Genomic DNA, 13,403 nt, shown 5'->3' on the forward strand with positions numbered 1-13,403 from the left:
AGTAAACGTATAGAGGAAGATTTAAGCTTACGTAGATAGCTACGGCAGCTTGTTTGCGGCTATCGAGCGACGCTGCATTGGCGACATTTCAATTATCGAAGACCGACATACGCCAAAACGCTGTTAGGTTCTAACTAACCGCATCAAACAAATGGACCGGAGTATCGAGGATGTTACAGGCAAAAAAAATTAGACGCTACTTTCGTAATCCTAGGGAAATTTTACACAAATCAGATGTTATATAAAAAAAATTGAAATCCTTTACTTTATGAAAACATAGAAATATTATATCACTCTTCAGATAAAGTTGTAAATGGCTGGACCCTTCTAGTCTAGTCATTTCTAAGCGTCTCTATTGATATAAAATTTGAAGGCTGCATCTCATATTCATGCCTAGGCCCTTGAAAATCAGTAATTTGGATTCCTTAGGCAACCAACATAGGTGCGGAGTTAACCATAATCGACACAGTTTGCTATCCCATACGACCAAACACACACGCGGATATCAAATGGACTTTGAAAAATCAAATGATTCTTTTAGAGATCCAACCATCTACTCAACGAATAGATATATATTCTTATTATATATTTCCTGTAAGTAATCTTTCCGGCCAATTTTAGTTTTTGTTTCCATGATCTTGTTAAATAATGGAGAACTTATATAGCCTTAATCGATAGACATTGCAGTTAGGTGTGCCAGTATAGGATCTCAATCTCAAACAAACCTGCATCTACGTAGATGAGATTAAAACAAACAAGATATTTTTTTTGTCGTCAAAGTGTCCTTGGCTTTTTTAAAAACTTGTTTGGCCAGCATTATCTATTGCAGCAAAAGCGTATCGGCCAGAAATTTAAATTTGTTCAGGTAAGCATTTTTCTATATTGAAAAAATACGGCGAGAACAATGGATAAAGACGCATGCTCTATGCTATACAGGCTCTATGCTCTTCTAACAAAGTAGCTTCTTTACGGAAATGATCTGAAATAAATATGAACAAATGAATATTAGACTACCTTTAACTTTGGTGAGAAGTGGGCGAAGCATCCTCTGGAAGTTGATTGTACTGTTACACAATTCAGTTATAATAACCCCTACACTTTAGTCAGATACACATAGGCTGTTCAGCGAAACTGAACGTTAACACGAGACTCATTTAGCAATAAACAATTTTAGTAAAATGCAAATACACCACTTTTGGTAGGTTCTACGCTAAGGAGGCGTCGTGGAAAATACGAACGTAACAGATTAAAGCTCACATTGTTCCCCATGGATTTTGATCAGCTACATATAACCGGATGACTAATCAGTGCCCGATCAATACTCTGAAATTTTCGATAACCCTTATTTATAGAGTGGAATTACTAGGATACTACAAGCAGATCTCTAAGATAGACGATTTTTTAATTACGCGCCATTAACAGACGAAAGGTGATGGGCTATACTGCAGAATTTAGAAGAAAAGTAGTTTCGAAATATCGAAATCAACCCTCAACCGTCAAGTTTTTGTTATCCAAAACACACATAAATGGTAAGTATACGGCTGTCCAGAAGTTGGCTAAGCGCTGAAACAAGTGTCTTACATTACAAATTACAGGGGAGTACTTCTAACACATATTAAAAAATCCTTGATTGATTCTTGCTCCGCTAGCTCATAAGTTCAATTTCGAAATCTGATGCATGCGCTTGTAACAGCCTAATCTATTGTTTATATTTAAACGAATTTGCAAGTCCGGTAATCTCTATGCGGGTTGTGCGGTTATCAGGATGGGGGACACACCTTACGGGCCCCGTAGGAATATCCTAAATGGCGGAATTTTTGAGGCATTTCTTCGAGGGTCAACTGAAGACTCTTCAAACACTGTAATTAGCATAATTCTCTCCTCCTTTATATAGATTTAGTAACTGCAAACGTTCACGTGATAATTTTGCGTGTGCTAATGGCCCAGAGTTAATTATATTATTCTAAAGCAAAAAATTGTATAAATGGAAATCTACACACAATGTCACCGACAACTATGTTTACGTATGAGAGCCTTGAGTTTACTTATATCTAGGCGTCACGTGAATTGATCTTATGTTGACTAAAACTTAATCCATGGAACGTACCACAAGCAGGCCTTAGATTTCCTACGAGAATTTTAAATTTGTATAACATCACACACACGTAAAGCCCCTGGTAGCTAAGAATGTAGCATCTGGCTGCGCAACAAAGCCAAATAGGCTTGCAGGTTCACAATGAACTATTTGGCCAGCTGTTCGTTTAGCGAAAAAATGAATTACTAATAATATTACACTGTTTACAATTGCCATGAGTGAACTTTGTCCTACAGTTGACTCGGCGTTCGAGAATAGTAATCGATGCTATAGTAACGATTAGGCTAAAAATCAATTAAGCCATTACTTACAATCAAAACTATGTAGAATTTAGAAAATAAGCCACGCAGTATTTTATGCCGTACGTAATACGTACAAATTAGAAGCATCTTACACAAAACATCTTGTACAAAAACCAGTAGCTTCGTTAACATACTTGCGTTGTTTATGGAAACGTTTATTTTCATTGCAATATTTAGTACACGGTGAATTCAGTTGTGTTTCTGTTACACAGTTCTAATTAATGATAACATAAATACAATGCCAATTTTTCAGTGCGCTACCGTATTATGTGGAAGTAAATCAACTACAATTTGTTTTGCGTTCGCATTTTATTTAAAAAATTTATGTACGATTTCACTTAAGTCGTTCGTTTCAAGTGTTCATGCGGTAAACTCGTTAGGAACTACTGACTTTTTATTGAAAGCCACACACGAAACTTCGCTTTGGATATTGTCAGGTGTAAATAAATCCTTTTTAGTGCTTCGTGATAGCTACGAACTATAAACAGCGCAAATATACACAATATTTAATATGCCTTTATGTATAATGTTTCACAATACAAAATGTTCTTTAAGATGGTAATAGAAGTTATTTATGATCCAGGTTAAATTAATGCACTGAGCCTCCGACAGCAGTAAACATTAAGTTTTCGTTATAATCTCAGGGGTCTATTCAGGTTATATGGGTATTGAATATACACCTCATAATTTTTCATTTTGATGCTTCACTATAGGGTGTAGGTGAAATTCCTGTCAGCCCAGAAGCAACTGGCGTTAATATCTCACAAAACCGATAAACTATGTATTAGGCCTATATGCAGTGGCCTTCAATAACATTTACTTCAGTATGTTCTGGTGGTCGTCGACACCGTATCTACACACGTTCATATATACCAGCAATATACACACGAGTAAGTTTGCTCACAGGTGTTTCGCGTTTGGCATACAAAGTAATTGTTTTATACTTTTTGATCGCTCATTTAGTCAGAATGGCTTAATCATACTTAGCAACAACTGATTCCAAAAAAACATCAAAGAAATGTCTTTCAAAGAGAATTGTGCCCCGGCTGAGGACAACAATCTGATCCCTTTGGCAATATAGAGTTGGAAATAACGCATGTGGTGTATTATTCAGCAGCGAAGGCGCACTTACATATGTGACACCTTGAGAAATGACAGATTTTCATGGTTCCAATAAGACTAGCCGTTTTTGTACATACATCGATTTTACATAAGCTCCTCTTGAACTGGTAAATAATGCCAGAGCAGACCTAAGATAGATCTTCCTTCTTTTAATAAACATTTTTTCAGTTGCATAAAATGACTATGCTACACACAGACGCAACCGTTTTTTACACATTGCCTACTTGGATAGAAATGTGCAATCAATATGTAGATCTCGATTTCAAATGTTTCCTTTAACATCGAAAACTGGTAGCACTTTCATTTTAATATATATCGCCATTTCAGCATTATACAACTTGCTAGCAGTACATACTTGGTCTTAGTGTCGTTTAGCCTATAAAAGTAGACGAGTCTTCAGAATCTCTATTCATAATTACTGAAAGTACAATGTCTCAAGGCCAATGGTTATGCTGGGTGTTGTACAGAATTCATGTGTACATTTATTGCGAGGTGTAAGTTAGGGTTTACTTAGTATACGCTGTGTGATGGATAGTGTGGGATAACTGTCTTCAAATAAGTTCTCTTAGAAACGATGACAAATCATTGACCTTCTTTATTTTTCTCATGAAACTAATTATCCCTCAACTTGTTGTTTTGTCGGTGTAAACTTCCGAGGGCAACAACATCATCACACTAATGTACTTTGCAAATGTATTTCATAACAGAATAACATTGGTGCACTGGCTAATAACGGAAATATTGTACGTCGCCTTAGAAAATTACGCGTCATTTGGGCTCTTTCGAGCGGCAACAAAGCGCCTTACCACAGGGCCAAGCAGTTTACTGCATAAGAGGTCCTTTGAGCACCAGGTCGTCTGTCACTTAATCGTGTTTCAGCTTCATTTCGATCTTTCTGCCAAAAACGGATCGCGTGACGAAAGCCTATTCGAGTTTATATAAATGAAAAGCAGGGGAAGACAGGATGCCGAAAAAATTATTAATAATGGCTTTCGTGATCGCTAGTTGACACTTCTCCTCATGAGAATCGTCACATACTATGAGAAGAAGAGCAGCGTATACTCCCAAAGTGTTTTTAACATAACAAAGAAAAAATTCACGCTGGAATTCTACGTTTGATCTCTGTTTTAACTTACGACTTTTCAACTGTACGTCAAACGTTTCTGTAGCTAGACTACTTCAAACGTCATTAATAAAGCATGGCATAAACCAGAATTTTTAACGTATGTGGCTCCCAGTCTAAAGAACACCTCAGTCTAAAGGGGCACGATAATAGTGAAAAAAGCTGTTGATTCGTAGCACCTGTGAATAGGTCATAGTATATATATGTGTCTAATGCTCCACAAACTCCATCAACAAAACATTTCACCAAATATAAATAGGCTTATGCCATCCCTGGAACTCACACAAATCAAGACCGTCAGTTATGTCATCGCTATCTAAATCTCCTCGTGGCGCTAAGGTCAGTTTATGATATAGTTCGGGTCTGTTTCACATAAATGTACATAGGTATATTATAAGTAAATTTATACTGCATTTAAATTAATTTCTCAGAATAAAAGAAACGGCTTATCACCCTAACCGTGCTTATATGAGCCGATGAGATTTTACAGCGATTTTTCTGTGTACGGTTCGGCACGTCATACACTTTCTGTTGTGGACCGTTCGTCAGTCGTTGACTCGGTGTCAGAAGGCCTAACTGTCCTGTACCATTGGTCTGTTAAAGCAGACATCTGCTTCGCACCATCATACACGTCCTGAAAAAGGGATATGAAAGCGCTAGCCTAATGTAATCGAAGCGCGTATTTGACATGTGCAATCAGACGCACATCAATTAGACTTAATTTGGATATAGTACGTTTAATACGTTTAATTAAAGTAACACTTACACGGTCAAAAAAAACTAAACCGAAAGAGAGATATAGAGTGAGGAGAAAGTATCATCAATCTAGCTAGGGTATTCGGTGTCTAAGTATATTTTGGTTCTTAACTCTGTTAGCGTTAAATTAAATACCAACCTGAGGGGTGAACCTTCGCGTGAAGAACGGCGTAAGATATTTAACATCGAGTCTTGCAAAGCCTCGTAGTCGAGTAACTCCACTACCTGATCGGAAACCGACCTCAAGCTCCTCTTCAGTCATCTCGGATAGATGCTCCGCGTCGATTGCTTGACCCATTTCCTAATCATTTCAAAATGAGAATATCGTAAACACCATTACTATAGGGTATCCGGAAAATTTTTCTGCTTAGCTCAAAGAAAAAACAATTTGCATCTTACTGTGGCTTTACAAAGTGTACAGTTACTCATCGGGCAGTAACAGAATAATAAATATCCTGGAAAGGTTTTATTTTAGCCAGTTGAGGTATCATATTCGATCTTCGGCTTGCCTTCGTTTTCGACAGAGTGATCTTCCTTGCTCGTGTCCTAGCTCCGAGCCGTTCGGTCCTTTCCAAATAGCGCATCATTGGCATTGTGGAACCTCCAATCACAACAATCGTCAGTAAAACGATTAATAACGTCGTTGTAACAATAACGTGGCGAGTCTCTGAGCCAAAGTTAAGATGCATAGCCAGTGCGTACGCTACCGCCCCACGAAGACCTGAAAACCACATGATAAACTAACGCAACGAGAAATATATGACGCACCAGAACAAGATTATTTTTCATAAAGAGTTATCTACAATTTTTGAGACTTGTCGTATTTCCTCATAAAGATGCGTTTTCGCATACTTCTATGATTGCTTATACTATACATTGATGCAAGTGATAACACTGCTAAGTGTATGCAGTATTTTTGGTTTCTGGTCTCCAACCGTCAACTAACTGGATATACGACAGTTTTGGTTTTAACTAAATAACATCTGGATTTACATGTTTATATATTATGTTACAATGAACGAGAAATAAACGCTTTTTATAAATAATAAGATGGGCAGTAGAAACTAAACAAACGAGGAACATATAATCAGCAACCTGTATTGCATACTCGTCATCGTAAGTGTCCGATACCAGCCAGTGGAAATGCGAGGTATGATATTATCCATGTTTTAGGACGTTTGCCGCCTTTAAACTTATCCCGGACGCTTCGCTAAGCTATTTAGTTTTTTCTTTTTGCTTCACACACGATAAAAACATCTAGATAAATAATTTACTAGATGTCAAGCGTCAACTTGTTTACATGTCAAAAGAACATACCTGCATCTTGTTAGTAATACGATGCTCTCGAAAGTGATTAAGAAGTCCGGATAAGGGGTAAATATTTGCAGCACGACCCGCGAGGCAAAGTGCCAGGCCAGCTATAACTAGGCCTGGTTGTATGCTTAATCGATGACTAAAAATAGCGAGCCCAAGATAGGCAAAAACAGATGTTTCTGCCATCAGTGACAATGTCCGCAATGTCTGCTGCATTGTGATCTGAGTTACGGATGACAGGTTGAAATGCGTATAGTGTGACATCACAACGCCGTTAAATAGGATAGCCATTATACCTGCAAAATTATTTATGTAAGATTAGAGTAGAAATTCTCTAATCAGAGTAAGAGAAAGGAGGTGAGATGTGTTTCTCAATCCACTTTATCTTAAGTGATAATTATTGCGAAGTTTCAAGTACTGATCACATTACTTTGATTCCAATTGTGTCCAGTGTTTCAGAAGTTTTGACCAGTTTCATCCAGATAGCGCTACAGATTTCCATCGTTGTATATTATTGTTCGTTTATGGGCCGAACTTTTCGGACCACAAATAGGTTGTACACATACCAGATAGATGAATTCCTTCAGCCAATCCATACGGTGCATAGATGAAGACGAGCATGATACCGAACTCTATAGATGGATGTCGCCGTAAATCGACGTACTTCAACAACAGAGCCGCAGCGAGTGCGAACAATGCTCCAATAACGGCTGACCCAAAAAATACAACGAGAAAGCGGCGCACAACGTATAGCGCAACTTCCCCTGCTGTCATCTCCATCATGTGCGGCGAGCCAGCCTCTAGAACAGTCCTGAAAAACGAATCATGGATAAATAGCAGATGCAATTGAATGAAAAATAAGGTAACTCGAATCATGTAAGTAAGCTATCAAAAAAAAAAGTAAGCATCAATTATTTTTCATAAATAAAATAAATGCAATATACCCCATTAGTCGTACAGCGGTAAGAACACGACAAAATCTAGCTCTTCGATCTAACGTTCTTATTGGATTCTATGAATCCATTCATTTGCTCATCTAGATATTTTTATAGACGTTAAAACAGCGGAATTGAGTTTTTAGAAATCGTCGGCGGCGAGAATTATTCACGGTGTCTAAACAGAACCTTTTTGCCACATTTCTCGCTTTTGGCTTAGCTCACCTTTCATTATAAGACAAGGTCACTCTATTTCGAATCATAAAAGCACGTCATACACTATGCGCCAAGATAAATTGCCTGCAGCTTAAATTAACTATTGCAATAAGCTTACTGTCGTAACCAGCACTTGCACGTGTTGAATAAGATGATCACTTTACTTACGTAGCAAGGACAATAGAGACAGCGTCGTTGAGTATAGACTCTCCAAAAACGAGCATGTTTAGCACAGGGTCAACATCAAGAGCGGCAAAAATCGCTAGAGTTGCGACCGGGTCTACAGCGGAGATCAACGAGCCGAACGCTAAGCTTTCCGCAAAGCTTAGCGAATACACTAGATCGGCCACACCTGTAAAATAAACGCAAGTTCAGTGGATATTTCGAGCAATACGGAATAATTAAACCCAACACTCTTTTAGCTCACTTCCAAAAGTAGCAATATCATGCATCCTAGAAAAATGTTTATACTTCCAAAGTAAGAAGCTGCATTAAATATGGCATCATTTAATGAAGGACATAAAAGCTTTAAATGATCGAAGTACGCTCTCAAAATGATTGCCAATTCACAGGGGCGTCAGTCTTTACGAATAAAGGTAGTTGATGTTCTTTAAAATTAAAAAATCAGGTCAAAAAACTCACCTAAAATGTAGACTCCGGCTCCAATAACCATAGCAGATACAGCCGTGCCTAAAATAGCGAAGATCAAAATACTTCCAATGTTGTGGAAGAAGTTCCCCTGCAAGAAACGTATATTACGGTACCAACATCCAACAAAATTAGCTTAAGTGGCACTTTCTTCGCTAATCTTGAAGATTCACAAAATTAAATATGAGGCTCAACAGGAATTTCTCATAACAAGAAAACATGTTTGTACTTTATGCTCCAAACATTATACCCGATACAATTATTTCTTACTTCGAAAAAGGAGATTTTGTTTAAGGCTCTATTTCGACCGTTTCTATCGTGTTTGAGGAAAAATGGCACTGTACTGTGATACTATAGTGCACCACAATGTTAGGTTTACAGTCGTTTCGTGCCATTATACAAAGTGGGAAAGGCACCACAGACCTTATAAGCTTATGAGCAGACCTTATAAAGTGCGAAGAGGGGCACTGTGTATGTGTCTTTTACCTTATGCAAATTGTATCCTGATTCGTAGATAATAGGTGGGAGGAGTACGAGAAAGAATGTCGTTGGCGAAAATGCTTCCTCCTGTTGCCAACCGTCTGCCCCAGAACATCCGGACACGACTCGAAGAAAAAGCCCAATCGAAGCGCCGATCAGAACGACTGCCACTGACTCCGGTAAAAAGCGGAAATCCCATTGAATCAGAAAGTGAATGGACAGAATGCAGACAGCGATCACCGTGAGAACGAAGAAGATTGTCAGAGACGAGAGAACCTGAAATACAGTAAATATAATGATAAATAATATATATATCCATAGGAGTACAAAATATAGAATAAAATAGAGCTAGAAAAAAAAATAGGCTTCTTGTTATGGCTTGAAGATAAGAAATACCAAGTTAAGATTCGTGGCTATGTTCGGCGCATCATTATATAAGTAATGGTATGTCTCTGGGCGCATGCCATGCGCTAAGCATTGTTCTAGTTAGAAGACCGGCTTTTCATTCTGCGAAAGATGCATTTTTCTCATTGTTCGACCGCTCGCCTGGAGAACGGGGTTCTTGGCCTGGTTTATAAGTATCATCTTGACCGGTAAACCTGATGTCGATGAAATTGTTAATGACATGACTACACATAATAATTTCACTCACTTCTTCGTCAGCAGTAGTTCGAGGCGGTATAGCAGGAGTTATCGCTGTCGAAAGTCCGCCGGATTTAGAGGAGTTTCCATCTGCCAATGAGATGGCGTTTGAAAGTGATTCCGTTGTTGAAACACCACCCACGCCTATCGAAGACATCGTATAATAGGATCCCAACATCTGAGAAAGACGAATTAGAAATATATAAGGCAAATTATACCGTATCGGTACACTCAAGTTTAACGTTCCAAACTCCCAATTTGTCATACGACTATTATTCGGAGGTGCGCATGTTCACATTCCGTCTAGACCAACTCACTCATACAAAACATGTACATGCGAAATGTTAATAGCCCCTCTGCGCTTCTAATTTAAAATCGTCCATGTAGATAAAAAAAAGAAAGAAACGTACCAATATTAGAAGGAGGGCAGCAAGCGTTACGCCAGCCACTTTGTACTCGACGAATAGACCCATTTTGTGAAAGCGCTCGAGGCGGCCCCAAAGTTCGGCTATTGTGCTGCCTGAGTTACCACGACCGGCTGGGGATGCGGTCAGAGCGCCGGCACTTGCCCCACCGATGCTGCTAATACTGCTGCGTCCAAACATTAGATCCTCCCCACGTGGTAAAAAAGTCGAAATCTGCAATCAGCACTGAAACGGACACAATCGATAGACGTCAATTCTAGAATGCTTAAATTTGCCATGAATACACAGGCATGTGCACCCCATGGCTGCATGCTACTTCACAATTTTATGGTGTGCATTACGCCTCTCTTTCTTTTTTCTGTAGCTTCTACAGTCGTTTTTCTTAGTTATACTCACTCACTGATATTTCTGCCTGCTATCACAAAAATTTAATGAAGCTTAAACAGCTCGTTTAGGCTATCTTCTAAAAACAAAGCTTTTTATGCTTGCGAACTTAATGCTGACGAACGGGGTCTCATACACACAAAACGGTGAGACGTGTCATACAATCTATGTGAATTAAAACCATATTTTAACTAGATTAAAATAGGCGTCAATGAATGAGAGCGCTAAGTAGATCAAAAGAGTAAGCCGATATGACAGATCTTCCGTTACGTGGAATATGTATATTGTCCATATGCAATCTAAGAAGCCATTGTGAATCAGTTTGTCCTTTCTTGCAGTGCGAAAAAAAGGGACCACCATACTTAAAATGAAAGTAGGCTAAAACGCATTCCATTTATATAACCCGCTATCAGTTTTTATTATAGTACATAGTTATTACTCCATCCAACATTTGAAGTTATTACGCTGTTCAATAGATATAAACAGCCCAGAGCTATTATAATGGCGACACTTACATGGGCGCGCTAGCCGTACCTTGTTTGGCAAGATTAATGCCTTCGGCGTGGCAACACATATTTGTTTCGAAAGTAAACATCCAATGCATTACCCTAAATTACCCAATTGAAATTCCACGCATTAAAGAAACCTGGTAACTAGTATATTTGCTCATTATCGATCAATACCCGTTTTACTTGTTTAGTCTTGTCATCCATCTATCCAGATATCTAAAAGCTGCGACATTTACAAGATAATTACCCTCACTAGAAAGATAATATAAATATTTTAAAGTATCACTTATTATGAATGAGGAAACAATGCCCTTTATAATTCAAATGCATTGCATTTTTTATAAACTAGTTATAGATAACAGAAAGTACGGATAATATTGACGAACAAAAATTTATTCCTTCGAGCATTGGGCAGGTGTTAGGCGAAAATGACATATGTCAAAAGCGCTTCTGTATGCAGAAAAATATTACAAGGGATCAGAATCATTCTTGGCTACGAAACAAAACAGGCATGCAAAAATCTCCACCACGATATTTACCAATACAGTGCCATAAACTAGATTTGCCTTACGCAAATAATAATGCTACCTAATAACCATTTATGAACTTCCAGCTCAGTATTCATAATATTTAATTTAGATAATTAGAGATTTACATTTTTTTGCACTAATAATAATTATACAAGTTAAAAAAAAATGCTCACGCATAGTTCGTCGTCAAATAAAAGTGCCTTTAGAATGATTTCACAAATCGGCATATTGATTAACTAACACACTTTTTTTGCACAAATCTTAACATATGCCATCGTCTGCTGATGAATGTACCTGCGTTAATAAACCAAGCCTGCGTCATAAACGAGACAGAAAAGCCTTCGTAAAATAAAGACATTCGAAGCTAACCTCCTTACAAACGTAAGGCTAAATATTTACTAATAGCTTGTTCAGATCAGCGTCGTATTTAAAATACTTTAATAGTATAATAATATGTAGCTTTCAGTACTTCCCAAGTGGCGAAACTCGTGAACTACAATGGCATATCTTGGATCAGTCAGATTCCACTCCATGAATCGCCCTTGTATGATCAGTGTATGTATATTAATCTACAAAATAAACCGAGAACCTTTTTTTTTTTGGAAAAAGGCCAACTAATAAACTGCCAATTGCTCTTGCTGTTTATTAGTCAGTCGCCACGCGTTCAAGGTGTTCAATTGCGTCAAATCAGACAAGCTAGCAAGAGATTTACAAATGCAAATTTTTATGACTGATACCAACGTATAATATGAACTATTCTATATGAACATATTAGTACACGTACTTAAAAACATTTTCTGTAAATAAACAAATTGAGACACAGCTTATCTATATAATTCATCGCTCTTTCAGCGCAGACACGGCTACATAATCGCGCTTATGCTTACTCGCTCTCTTTACCAATATTTAATAGGATTACCTTATGCTCTATCAACCTAACCTTACCGTTGTAGCTGGTTCTATGGTAGTATTTCCATTGTTCTTGAGGCTGTCCTATGTTGTTGATCAGATTAATCAAACTGACCCGGCCAAAAAAAAGAATCCAGTTGAACTCCGTTGCTACACCAGCGGTATCGTTACGGTCGCCATTTACTAAGCCAAACTGGTACGCGCAGTCAGAGCAGAGCGGAGCTACGGCCGATGTGAAATAAGTTCGCGCCCGAAATTGGTGACGGGTGACTTTTTTAGACTGAAGAAACGGCACCATTCAATAGCCATGATAGAGGAGAAGCAGACTGACGTTAAAATCGCGCTGTTTCTTAGATGCCTGGTCCGCGTCGTCACTGCTATTCTGTACGTACGTATTGAAAATGACAGGCAGCTCTGAGACTAAACTTCACTCCGACACCAAAAACAAAGCCACGCATGGCGCCCACGAAATGCTTGATAGCGGAGCTGTTCGACTGTACACGGTTTTCTTATAGAGGGTGAGCAGTAAAGAGGAGTGCTACGCCTGTGCGCACCCGGTCAGCTGATCATCTGTTAGCTTGAGGTGGACGAAGTTGGATGAATGAGTAGAGATGGAGGCGAAGGTGTTGTTGGATAGCCAACAGCGCGACCGTTTTACAGGAATAGGCAGCGCCATTGAATCCACATAATGGAGGCCTGATACTGATTTGATGAAAAGTTTATAAAGCAGTAACGTAAAACATATTTCTGACAAATTATATAAATATTAGTACGGGGATGTATTTTTAATTTGGGTTCAGAAAAGCATGTGACGTTTCTTCCCTGCCTGCATCTGCAAAGAAACAAACGGAGGTAGAAACAACTATTCAAACTTTTGGCTAAGAAAAAAGCCAACAATACGTGCCACATGACAGATTCGATGAAATAGAGAAGCAAAGCGAGTAAAATAAACTATAAGAAAGTCTATTACAAGCCCATATAATATTCTTATCATCTTTTTTTACAAGATTAAG

The 13,403-nt window shown here is 38.3% G+C and overlaps 1 protein-coding gene across 5 annotated transcripts; it reads right to left on the reverse strand.

Annotated features, from left to right (window-relative positions):
- Positions 1-2,522: 2,522 nt before the first annotated feature.
- On the reverse strand, positions 2,523-13,143 carry LOC111245281 (sodium/hydrogen exchanger 8-like). 5 transcript variants are annotated; one of them, XR_002671264.2, is made up of 12 exons: positions 12,427-13,137; positions 10,044-10,283; positions 9,644-9,811; positions 8,998-9,267; positions 8,506-8,602; positions 8,032-8,215; positions 7,279-7,523; positions 6,716-7,008; positions 5,908-6,138; positions 5,538-5,699; positions 5,102-5,276; positions 2,523-4,914 (listed from the first exon to the last, which is right to left on the reverse strand). XR_002671264.2 is itself a non-coding variant. In XM_022793435.2 (11 exons), the coding sequence occupies exons 2-11, from the start codon at positions 10,236-10,238 to the stop codon at positions 5,160-5,162; spliced, it is 1,962 nt and encodes a 653-aa protein (XP_022649170.1). In that variant the 5' UTR covers positions 10,239-10,271; positions 12,427-13,140; the 3' UTR covers positions 2,523-5,159. The 5 variants fall into 5 exon arrangements, 3 of the variants coding, with proteins under 3 accessions (XP_022649170.1, XP_022649167.1, XP_086834887.1); XR_002671265.2 differs by having other exon boundaries at positions 2,523-4,443; positions 12,427-13,136; XM_022793435.2 differs by having other exon boundaries at positions 2,523-5,276; positions 10,044-10,271; positions 12,427-13,140.
- Positions 13,144-13,403: the final 260 nt, after the last annotated feature.

This window comes from Varroa destructor, unplaced genomic scaffold (assembly GCF_002443255.2).
Source record: "Varroa destructor unplaced genomic scaffold, Vdes_3.0 BEIS01000002.1, whole genome shotgun sequence".
Classification (NCBI taxonomy): Eukaryota; Metazoa; Arthropoda; class Arachnida; order Mesostigmata; family Varroidae; genus Varroa; species Varroa destructor.

Excerpts from the sequence above, each read along its gene's own strand:
- LOC111245281 (XM_022793435.2), bottom strand. The coding sequence starts at position 10,238 with ATGTTTGGACGCAGCAGTATTAGCAGCATCGGTGGGGCAAGTGCCGGC. Across the intron at positions 7,524-8,031 it reads GTCTCTATTGTCCTTGCTAC|GACTGTTCTAGAGGCTGGCT; the intron begins GTAAGTAAAGTG and ends TTCGTTTTTCAG. Across the intron at positions 5,700-5,907 it reads TCACTCTGTCGAAAACGAAG|GAAATGGGTCAAGCAATCGA; the intron begins GCAAGCCGAAGA and ends TGAAATGATTAG.